We start from the raw sequence: 12,633 nt of genomic DNA, 5'->3' as shown, positions 1-12,633 counted from the left end.
CACACCTTACCTTCGGGTACTTGAGACTTCCCTTCAAAGTTAGCAGTCATTCAGAACATGCAGCAGATTTCACATTGCTTACCCATTCATCATTTATCAAACTGCACAAAGGACTTTAAAGAACACAAACAAAGAGAAATTTCAAAATCTGCCCCAGAGTTTATTTGGTATTCTCAAGCAGAATTCTTTTTTTTCCAAACCAAGGCACAACTGTAACAATAACCTCAACTGTGCAAAGGAAAAAGTCTAACTAAATTAACATCTCAGGAAAGATAACTAAGAACACATGAAATCAAACAGCTTATTTGCAAGATACAAAATACTAAATACTTTTGTAAACAACTTTGTACTTTGTCTTGACATGCTTCAGTGTTGTCATAGTGTTGTTCTACATGTCTCACAGTTAATGACAGTGCTTTGGGCAAGCACTGATTATCCTGCCATTGGTGACTTTTTTGTGCCATGTAAACGTACTTCGAAACAGACTGCTGGTTGCCCATTTGTGCAGCACCTTCTATCATAAGCAGTTGTGTCACAGCTTTAGACCTGTGCTTCTGAATCTTCCTATTCACTTTCATGTAACTTCTTAAAACCCATTTCAATCAAGCTTTAGTTCATCTTGCATAATATTTCAAGGGGCACAACATTAGTTTTGGTTTAATTATATTCTTGTGAAACTTATTATTTAATGGGTTATTGTGAATGTAATGGGCCAGTTTTTCTCCCTCAGTTTGAAATTGGTTTGTGCCAAACTCGCCTACAATTCACTCAAGGAAATATTTAGACCACTTATTCTTGACAGGCTACTTAACTGCAAAAGCACCATTTCTTTCCAGGACAATCCTGGACTCACCTTTCTTCCTCATGTAAAGGTTTGTAAGAGGAGCTCAGCATGGAACCTCTGCTCTGCCTAACTCAGAGACAGAGCTTCAAAATGCAATGCATCCACCACCTCCTCCCAAATCAAACCATGAGCCATTCACAAGACAGTAACAATTCATTCCCCCACCTTTCATTTCTGTTCAAGACATTTCATGCAAACCTAGGGAAAACTGTACCCATATCATATCTTGGCATTGCCAATGAAAGCAAATAAATATAATTAACATTAACTATGATATCCTGGTAACTATACAGTTAAGCTATCTTGCCGTACCTTTCAATTCCAACTTCACAACTGAGTAAATGTGGGTCCCAGTGTAGTTTAGATGAAGGAAGGTTCACTGCTGACCAGGTTCTTAAAGCACTTCTGTTAGTACCTTGGTGGCAGCTTCACTCATTGCTCCAGTCAGAGCACAAGGAAAGGTGGATCAGGGAAGTGGGAAAACCCATCAAGAGGGAACATTCAGCCTTTTAATACTTTGTATCCCGCCATGGAGCTTTAAGTGGTTGTAAACTAATGTCTATTTGCAGCATCAATATTACTGTTTGCACACATTCCACAATTAGGTTTTCTTCTGTTTCTTTTTCTCAGTCTCCTCCTCTTTTTCCTTCTCAATTTCCACAACAAGTGACTCGATTTCTTTCGCATCTAGGAGCTGTAACAAAGGTAAATTGATGTTTCAGTGGCAAATGGACAGAGCATCTTTTATTTTGTAACATTATATACAGTTTCGCTGTTTCCGTAAGTACCAAATCACATCTGTAAACCTCCACATATTAACCTCTAAAGTGCTGGCACGGCAAAAAATTAGGAGTCAGGTCCAGTAATACAGCATGGAACAGGCCCTCCCGCCCAACTTGGCCATGCTGACCATATGGTGCTCAACAAGCTTTGTTCCTGTTTGGCCCATATTCCTTAATCATTATCCAAAATAGATTGCATCTACCTCAACCACTTTCTCTGGCAGCTCGTTCCATATGCACTACCTCTGCATAAATAACTGCCCTTCAGGTCATTTTTACATCTTTCACGTTAATCTTTGCCCTCTAGTTTTTAATTCTTCTCTGAGAAAGACTGCATTCACCTCTCTACAGGTCTCATGATTTCATACACCCTCAGTCTCCTGTGTATCATGGAATAAAGTCCAAGCCCGTACAACCTCTCCCTGGCTTCATTAATTTCAAATCAAGCATAAGAAAATAGATGGCAGAAATTAACCGTACACCCTCATTATGATCAGAGATAACCCTCTACTGCAAATCTAAATTCCTTTAGACCATAAGGCACAGAAGCAGAATTAGGCCATTCAACCCATCAAGTCTGCTCTGCCAATCCATTATGGCTGATCCCGGATCCCAATCAACCCCATACACCTGCCTTCTCACCTTACCCTTTGATGCCCTAACCAATCGGGAAACTATCAACTTCCCTCTTAAATATACCCACAGACTTGGCCTCTACTGCAGTCCGTGGCAGAACATTCCAGAGATTCACAACTCTGTCTAAAAAAAATTCCTCCTTTCCTCTCTTCTAAAAGGTCACCCCTTCAGAAACATCCTCTCCACATCCACCTTATTTATGTCTTTCAACATTCAGTAGGTTTCCATGAGATCCCCACACATTCTGCTAAATTCCAGTGAGTACAGGCCTAAAGCTGCCAAACACTCCATATGTGTTAACCCCTTCATTCCCAGAATAATCCTCGTGAACCTCCTCTGTACTTTCTCCAATGACAGTACATCCTTTCTGAGATAAGTGGCCCAAAATTGTCGACAACATTCTAAGTGCAGCCTGACTAGTGTCTTATTAAGCTTCAGCATTATCTCCCCCTTGAAATAAATGTCAACATTGCATTTGCTCCCTAGCAGTCTGCCCAGATCAATAGCTAACCCTCTGGTTAGACACACTTTGCGTATATGGGCTCAGTTCAGGAAATGCTATGGTTTCCAGGGGTTTTCCGTTTCTAGCCCTGTCGCACATAATCACCTTTTTTTACCTACTACGTACGATTCAGCATTCCATGTTTGGTATAGGAAGGGCATTAGACATTTTGAAGATCTCTTCATTGATAATCGCTTCGCTTCTTTTCAGCAGCTCTCCGTTAAGTTCAACCTGCCTAACGCTCACTTTTTCAGATATCTCCAAATCCGACACTTTACTGCTCCTTTAATTCCTAACTTTCCTGAAATGCCTGTGAAAAATGCTATGGACCTATTTCTTACCATTAATCCACTAGGTAAAGGTTTAATTTCAATTATCCGAGATAAACTAGCAGCCTTACGACGGGCCCCTGTGGATAAAATTAAAATGGCCTGGGAGCAGGATTTAAATATCTCCTTATCCGAGGAGAGCTGGGACTCAGTTCTCAAATCGGTTAACTCAACCTCCCTTTGTGCTCGCCATTGCCTCTTACAGTTTAAGATTGTTCATAGAGCCCATATGTCTAAATCTAAACTATCTCGATTCTACCCTGGCATTAGTCTGCTCTGTGATAAATGCAAGAGGGGCGTGGCCTCTCTCATCCATATGTACTGGTTCTGTCCTAGCTTGGAGAAATTTTGGAAAGATGTCTTCACTACATTATTGGGTATTCTGAATCAGCACCTAGAACCTAACCCCTTAATTGCTCTGTTCGGTTTTTGGGGCGAGACAGATTTATGTCTGGGTCCGACCAAATGCCGAATACTATCCTTTGCCTCTCTCCTGGCGAGACGCTTGATCCTCCTTAGATGGAGAGATGTTGCCCCGCCCACTCATGCGCAATGGCTTAACGACATATGGCCTGCTTGGACCTCGAAAATATTCATTATTCAGTTCTTAATTCGGATCTAAAGTTCCATAAGGTCTGGGGACCTTTTATCGAGTACTTTCATAACCTTCCTCTTGACTAGGGTTTTTTTTCTTTTCTCTTTTTTTTCTTCTTTTCGGTCCCTTGCTTTCAGCTCCCTTTTTTTTTCTGGTAGTAGGCATTTTTATCCTCTGTTGCTAAGTGTATTCACAGTCTGGGAGTTTGACTGTCCGGACATACTCTTTATACTGTGTGGTGGTTGGTCTGGAGTTGTTGTTGTTTTTTTCTTGTGTTGTGGGGCTTAGGGAGGACACTAAGCTCACTTGTCTTTAATTTAGGTGCTTTTTTGTTAAATTCTCTTCCTTTGTAGCACATTGTTATTGTATGCTTAATCTTGCACTGTATTAATGCTCCTCATTGGGATTTGGGGTTTTTAATTTTGTAAAATGTTTTGAAAAACTAATTAAATTTTTTTTTTAAAAAAAACAAAACATTGCATTTGCCTTCTTTACCACACACTCAACCTGCAAACTAACCTTCTGGAAGTCTTGCATGAGAGCTTCCAATTCCCTCTGCACCTCTGTTTGAACTTTCTCCCCATTTAAATAATTGTCTTCACTATTAATACTTCTACGAAAATGAATTATCATACATTTCCCAACACTACATTCCATCTGCCACTTTTTTGCCCATTCTTCCAATTTGTCTAAGAGCTGCTATAATTGCATTGCTTCCTCGGCACTATTTATCCCTCCATCCATCTTCGTATCATCTGCAAACTTTGCCATAGGGCCATCAATTCCATTATCCAAATCATTGACAAACAATGTGAAAAGTAGTGGTCCTGTGGCGACCCACTTCCTAGCGCACTCGAACCGGCTCACAAATAGCCAGCGCACCAGGTCTGCTTCACCAACAAAGGGAAAGCCTGCGGGGGTTTGTGAGTACGTGCCCCTTACAGCATCTGCGCCCGGGGAGGGCGGGATGAGGGAGGCTTTAAAGCAAGGCTGTGAAGTTCGAATAAAATCTTCTTTAATTGCAGTTTACCGACTCCGTGTCGTTATTTTAGCGCTGTGTGTAGCACACCACTACTGTCCCAATACTGACCCCTGAGGAACACCACTAGTCACTGGCAGCCAACCAGAAAAGGGCCTGTTTATACCCACTTGCTGCCTCTTGCCTGTCAGCCATTCCTCTATCCATGTCAGTATCTTTCATGTAATGCCATAGTACCTGATCTTGTTAAGCAGCCTCATGTGTGGCACCTTATCAAATGTCTTCTGAAAATCCAAGTGCAATCCACTGCCTCTCCTTTGTCCACCCTGCTTGTTACTTCAAGGTACTCTAACAAATTTGTCAGGCAAGATTTCCCTTCACAGAAACCATGCTGACATTGACTTATTTTACCATTAGTCTCCAAGTACCCCCAAAACCTCATCCTTAATAATAGACTCCAACACATTCCCAACCACTGAGGTTACACTAACTGGCCTATACTGTACTTTCTTTTGCTTTCCTCTCTTCTTAAGAAGTGGAGTAACGTTTGTAATCTTCCAGTCCCATGTCAGAATCAAGTGATTCTTGAAAGATCATGACCCAATGCATCCATTATCTCTTCAGCATCCTCCCTCTGGATTCCATTCATCTGGTCCAGGTGACTTATCCACCTTATGACCTTTGAGTTTGCCGAGCACTTTTTCCTTTGAAATAACAATGGCACCCACTCCTGCTCCCTGGCACTCACAGACCTCTGGCACACTGCTAGTGTCTTCCACAGTGAAAACAGATGCAAAGTACCCATTAAGCTCATCCACCATTTCTTTGTCCCCCATTACTACCTCATCAGCATTATTTTCCAGTGGTCCAGTATCAACTCTCACCTCCCTTTTATTCTTAACTGAAAAAAACTTTTAGTATCCTCTTTTATATTATTGGCTTGTTTGCCCTCATATTTCATCTTTTCTCTTCTTATAGTTTTTTTAGTTCCCTTTTGTAAGATTTTAAAAGCTTCCCAATTATCCACTTCCCACTCACTTTTGCTACCTGATATGCCCTTTCCTTGGCTTTTATACAGTCCTTAACATCCGTTGTCAGCTGTGGTTGTCCGCCTTGTCATTTGAGAACAACTGCTTCTGTGGGACATACCTCTCCTGCGTCTTGTCAACTATTCCCAGGAACTTCAGCCACATCTGATCTGCCTTCATCCCCGCCAGTACCCTCTTCCAATCCAACTGGGCAAGCTCCTTTCTCATGCCTCTGTACTTCCCTTTATTTCACTGTGTCTGACTTAAGCTTTTCCCTCTCAAATTGCAGTACAAATTCAATCATTATAATCACTGCCTCCTAAGGATTCCTTTACATTAAGCTCCCTGATAAGATCTGGGTTATTACACAACACCCAATCCAAGACAGATTTTCCCTGAGTAGAATCAAGCACGTTGCACTAAAAAGCCATCTTGTATGCATTTAACAAATTCCCTTTCTTGCAATCCAACACCAAACTGATTTTTCCCAATCCCTTCCAATACCTTTATAACATGCCTTTTCCAGCTTCCTTTGCGATGTCAACCCCACTTCTTGGTTACTCATTGGAGGCCTATATAAGTTTTGCATAATGTTATTTTTTTTATATCCTTGCAGTTTCTCAACTCTACCCACAAAGATTCAACATTCTTACTGTTTTGCATTACCATCTGATATAGAAGGACTGCTGTACAGGATCAGAAAAAGCTGCAGGAAGTTGCAAATTCAGCAAAAGCTACCAAAGGCACCAGCCTACCCCCCCACCCCCCAGCATCGAAGACATCTTAAAGAGGCGATACTTTAAAATGGCAGCATTCATCATTAAGGATCCCCATCACCCAGGACGCGCCTTCTTCTTATTGTCATCATCAAGGTGGTGGCACAGGAGCCTGAAGAGACACACTCCACAGTTTATGAACAGCTTCTTCCCTTTCACCGTCAGATTACTAAAATGAAAATGAATCCATATCCATTTTTTCCTCTTTTTGCACTATTTATTTAATGTTTTATATGTATTTCTCATTGTATTTTATTACGTATTGCAATATATTACTGCTGCAGAACAACAAATTTCAATACACATGCCAGTGATATTAAACCTGATTCCGATCTGCAAAATCTTGTGATCTAAGCTAAGCATTTCCGCTTCCAGACTGCAGTGTTCATCTGTATAAACAAAACTCCAAAATAGCAAATTCATTTTTGTTTCTTTGCACAGATAATGCAGAACCTAAACACACCAACAACAAACTACTTTTTAAACTTACCTTCAAAACCTGATTCCTTCGAATTATGGCCAGCTCAATGTTTTTCCCACCAGACTGTACCACCTAAAAAGATATTACAAACAGGTCACAAAAAAACAATGCCACAGAGACCATTCGACTCAAGTCAATGCTGGCTCCCTGTACAGCAATACTCTCAGCCCTGTTTTGTTCTATTCCCACATGTTTATTTCCTTCAACTGCTGGCCCAATTTTCTTTAAAATAATAGATCATCTCTGCTTCCACCAGTCTCACAGGCAAGTGCCAGAGTATCACTCAATGAGTTAAGTAATTTTCCTCTGCCACATCTCAACCAAAAACACAAGTGGAGCTTTTATCCCATGAGCTAGATAAAGGCTGGGATGCAATCCTGACCTTGGATTGAGTGTGTGTGGAGTATGCACGTTCTCCCTGTTACCACAGGTTTCCTCCTGGGTACCCCAGTTCACTTCTACATCCCAACAACATGGGGGTTTGTGGGTTATAAATTGTCTCTAGTGTGTAGGTGGGTGATGGAATCCAGGGAGGGTTGATGAGAACATGGGGAAAATTAAAGCAGTATTAATGTAGGAGTAGTGTAAATGGATGGTTGACAGCACTGACTTGGATCATGGTGACAGATCCTGTGCTGCGTTTCTCTTGATCTACCAGTTCAGTCAATTTCTATCATCAGCTAATGGAAACAACTTGGTCCATCATGTCTGCACCTTATACGTCTATCAAAAATCTGCACACAGCCACAGCTCCAAGCAACAAAAATCTCAGCATTTCCAAGCCAATGTTGCAGTTAAAATCTGTCAGCACTACATCCAATTCTGGTGGATCTCCTCTCAACTCTGAAAAAGTCCATCATATATCAAGTTTAGTGATCCTAACTGGACACAACACCCAAGTTCTCTAAAGCCTCGCTCTCAGTAACCTTCATTCAGCAACTTGTATTTGCTCCACCATTCCATTCTATCATGAACGTTTTTTTAGTTCAATGCCATTGGTCACACCGTATTAGAAGCAGATTTTGGCCCCATATCCAAGAAAGGGTATGCCGGCATTGAAGAAGGTGAAGAGCAGGGAGGATCACGGGATGGAAAAAAATTAGTGTATGAGGAGCATTTGATTACTCTAGATCATATATGTCAAACTCAAGGCCTGCGAGCCAAATCCGGCCCGCGGTGGAATTATCTTTGGCCCGCGAGATAATATCTAATTACTATTAAAGCTGGCCCCAGTAATCGAAGCGCCTATGGCGTATGATATGGCTAATGCTGAGTTTATTCAGGTACCAGGTTTTCAGGGTTTTTAGTGTTTATTCGGCAGTCTTCTTCATAAGAAACAGAATTTGTAAAGTGAAACACTTTGTAGTTATAGCAGAGACTGAGACACATGAGAGCAGGCTGAAAAAACGGAGGCAACGAAAGCTGCGTTCGCACGCGTCCGACTGATCCGGCCCGCATGAAGCTGCATTTTGCTCAATCCGGCCCGTGACCTAAAATGAGTTTGACACCCCTGCTCTAGATTGAATTGAATTGCATTGAATTTATTTCTTACATCCTCCACATATGAGGAGTCAAAATATTTATGTTATGTCTCCATCTAAATGTGCAATCAGTAATTTATAATAAATAGAACAGTCAATGTAATATAGAGTACACTGAAATCAGCACGAATTCATCAGTCTGATAGCCTGGTGGAAGAAGCTGGCCCGGAGCTTGTTGGTCCTGGCTTTTGTGCTGCGGTACAACTTCCCAGATGGTAGCAGCTGGAATAGATTGCGGTTGGGATGACTTGGGACCCCAATGATCCTACAGGCCCTTTTTACACACCTGTCCTTGTAAATGTCCTGAATCATGGGAAGTTCACAGCTACAGGTGCGCTAGGCTGTCTGGACCACTCTCTGCAATGTCCCGCGATTAAGGGAGGTACAGTTCCCATACCAGGCAGTGATGCAGCCAGTCAGGATGCTCTCAATTGTGCCCCTGTAGAACGTTCTTAGAATTTGGGGGCCCGTCCAAACTTCCTCAACCGTCTGAGATGAAAGAACAACATTCTCACATATGCATCCTTCTCCAGATGTGTAAGAATGGTATATAGAGCAGTGGCTATTGCATCATCTGCCAATCAGTTGTGTCAGTAGGCGAATTGTAGGGGGTCCAGATTGGGTGGTAGCATGCTACAGATGTAATCCTTGACCAGCCTCTCAAAGCATTTGCTTGCTATTAAGGTGAGTGCAACAGGACACCAGTCGTTCAGGCACGTTTTCTTGGTCTTTTTTGGTACAGGAACAATGGTGTAAGTTCTGAAGCAGGAGGACACTCTACACCGGGAGAGGGAGAGATTAAAAATGCCAGTCGACACACCTGCCAGTTGTGCTGCAAACACCGAGTACTCGCACTGGGATGCCGTCCGGTCCTGCAGCCTTGCAACTGTCCACTCATTGAAAACATCTGCATACCTCAGCCTCAGGGGGCTTCAAAGGTTGCAGGGAGATGATAGGAGAATGGGTTTGCAAGGGAAAATATATCAGCCTTGATCAAATGGCGGAGCAGACTTGATGGACCGCATGACAAATTCTGCTCCTGTGTTATGGTTCCCAGCATCCAAACATTTTTGGATCCCTGTCTTGGATACATTCAGGGTCCACAGCCTGCTGGTTAAGAAATTTATTTTTAGTTCTATCCTTTATGCCAACTTACCTTGAGATTATGACCCATGCTCTTGAGACCCTAGCCAGGGGTATCATCTACCCCCATCAACGCCCTTTAGAACAGAGACAAGGAGGAATTTCTTTAGCCAGTAGGTGGTGAATCTGTGAAATTCATTGCCACAGTTTCTATGATGAGACCACTCATCATTCTAAATAAACGTTGACCCTGACCATTTGAACTCTCCTCACAGGATGAGCTCCACCCCAGGAATCAGTGAACCTTTACCTCTATTGAGATGAATATTGTTGACTCAACAACCTCAGCATTCAAGAACCCAGCTCACCACCACATTCTCAAGGACAACTAGGGAAGGACAATTAAATGCTGGCTCAGCCTGGGAACCCCACAGTGCTTGAATAAGTTTTTAAAAAATTCTTGATCCTCAAACATGTCAAAAATGGGTCAACTCAAAACCTAGGATAATTGAGAAAAGAACCAAAAGCAGAATCATGGAGTCATGGCTCAGAAAATCTTGTAACCATGCCAAAAAGCTTCAAAAGAAATGATCTAACGGAGTCATAGCACGAAAACAATACTCTACGACCCAACTCATCCATGGTGACCAAAACTGAGATAGTCCCACTTAGCTGTGTGTACAATGTCCGGTGTATGTTACTAAAAAGGGCTTCTTTGGTTTGTTACGAGTAGGAATGTTTCTTTGTCTGTTAAATGTTTCTCTCGCCGTTGTTTCGCTTTAGAATGGCTGATATGGTAATTGTATTCATTTGTTAATCAATGGGGAATGTTATTGTGTTTTGTGAGGCTGGGAACTTGGGGGAGGGGTTGCGCGGGCTTGGGGGTGAAGGGAGTCGGCAGGAGAGACGGACGAGGAAGGTAGACGGGCGCTGGATGGCTTGTAGGACCACCGTGACTGGCGCTAGACGGCTCGTAAGACCACCGGGTGGTCCCAGGGGTGACGACGTGGCTGTCGGATGATTCGTTGATTGAGCTCCTACGATGTGCACTCCACTGACTGAACTTTGATAAGTTGGCGCCTTTTGTTTTTTTCTTTCCTTGTATATATATATTGTATTGCCTAATACTTCTTTAGTTAATGTTAGTAAATTCTATAAAGTGTATGTCATAACGGTATTTGGTGTGAAGTTGATACGGTGAGCGGCGCGAGGCATAAACTCGATTCTCACAGCACCTGCGTGTACGGGAGGTGGGTTGGTGTGTGGCTGGATCTCTTTTTCCCCTAGACATATACCAGCCTGTTGGGTAAGTGTTACATGTGTTTGGAATACTTCCGGGGTGCCTAGGTGCGACTCAAATAGCAGCAGTACCCTCAATCGATACTATTAAATATTCCTGTTTCAGCCTGATAAAGCTAAAAAGCAGAACTGCTTCCAAGGTCAGTACAGTCAACAAAGATGTCTTAATGCATTTAAACAAACTATGGCTGCTTAAAACTGATAGAAACAACACCGACTTTGGTCGGAAGTGCCCATGTAGGATACTACAGAGGAAGTGCAGATGCAGAGCGGGGGTTACAAGTTAGTTTAAGGAACTGGTATATTCCTATACCGATTATCTTGCTGGCAAACGTGCAGTCTCTGGTGAATAAAATAGATGATCTCAGAGCTAGGGGGCTAAATCAGAGGGACACTAGGACTGTGTGTTTCCTTTGTTTCATGGAATTCTGGTTAACCCCTTCAGTACTGGATGCAGAGATTCAGATCGATGGGTTTACTATACACTGTCAGGATGGATCTATATAGTCTCTCAAAAGCAGAGGTGGAGGAGTATGACTCATGATCAACTCTTCTTGGTGCACAAATATATCAGTGCTGTTGCAATTCTGCTCGCCAGACCTGGAATATCTAGCAGTTAAGTGCTGTCCTTTTTACCAACCATGGGAGTTCTCCAGGGTCATTCTGGTAGCAGTTTATGTTCCACCTCAGGCCAATATCAGTCAGGCTTTAGATGATCTGAGCAATGGGATCAACATGCCCGAAACAGCGCACCCTAATGCCTTCACCATTGTTTTGGGAGATTTTAACCAGGCCAGTCTGAAAAAAAAAATCACTAAGCAATTACCATCAACAGATCACTTGCAATACCAGAGGAAACAACACACTGGACCATTGCTACATCACCATCAAGAATGCCTACCATGCTATTCCATGCCCTCACTTCGGGAAGTCTGATCACCTGGCTGTACTTCTACTCACTGAGTATAGGCAGAGACTGAAGACTGCAGCGCCAGTAGTGAGGACCAAAAAGGTATGGACAAGGGAAGCACAGGAGCGCCTACAGGACTGCTTCGAAACAGTGCACTGGACTGTATTCAGGGATTCATCTTCGAACCCGGTTGAGTATGCTTCAGTTGTTACTGACTTCATTAAAACTTGTGTGGTTGAGTGTGTGCCCATGAAGACTTACTGTACATTCCCAAATCAAAAGCTGTGGATGAACCAGGAGGTACATTGTCTGCTGAAGGCTAGTTCTGTGGCATTCAAGTCTGGCGACCCAGGCCTGTACCAGAAAACCAGGTATGATTTGCAGAAGGCTATTTCAAGGGCAAAGAGACAATTTTGAACAAGGTTGGAAGAGACATTGGATTCACGGAAACTCTGGCAGGGGCTGCAAGACATTACTTCCTACAAAGCGAAACCCAATAGCATGAACGGCAGCGATGCTTCACTACCAAATGAACTCAATGCCTTCAACGCACACTTTGAAAGGGAGAACACAACTACAGCTGTGAAAATCCCTGCTGCACCTGATGACCCCGTGATCTCCGTCTCAGAGGCCCATGTTAGACTGTCTTTAAAGAGAGTGAAACCTCGCAAGACAGAAGGTCTCGATGGAGTACCTGGTAAGGCTCTGAAAACCTGTGCCAATCAACGAGAAGCAGTATTCAAGGACATTTTCAACCTCTCACTGCTACGGGTTCAAGTTCCCACTTGCTTCAAAAGGGCAACAATTATACCAGTGCTTAAGAAGAATAATGTGGGCTGCCTTAAAAA

At 42.7% G+C, this 12,633-nt stretch overlaps 1 protein-coding gene across 2 annotated transcripts in view; it reads right to left on the bottom strand.

Annotated features, from left to right (window-relative positions):
- Nucleotides 1–139: 139 nt before the first annotated feature.
- Nucleotides 140–12,633, bottom strand: part of LOC140727875 (proteasome subunit alpha type-7) — a 28,940-nt gene continuing 16,446 nt past the window's right edge. For both annotated transcript variants that reach the window (XM_073045774.1, XM_073045781.1), the window contains 2 exons: nucleotides 6,962–7,024; nucleotides 140–1,538 (listed from right to left, as the gene is read on the bottom strand). In XM_073045774.1, coding sequence (XP_072901875.1) covers nucleotides 1,446–1,538; nucleotides 6,962–7,024 — 156 coding nt within the window. In that variant the 3' untranslated portion in view covers nucleotides 140–1,445. The remainder of the gene's footprint in view (nucleotides 1,539–6,961; nucleotides 7,025–12,633) is intronic.

This window comes from Hemitrygon akajei, chromosome 1, assembly GCF_048418815.1.
Source record: "Hemitrygon akajei chromosome 1, sHemAka1.3, whole genome shotgun sequence".
Taxonomy (NCBI): domain Eukaryota; kingdom Metazoa; phylum Chordata; class Chondrichthyes; order Myliobatiformes; family Dasyatidae; genus Hemitrygon; species Hemitrygon akajei.
This window is presented reverse-complemented; position numbering and strand designations above follow the sequence as displayed.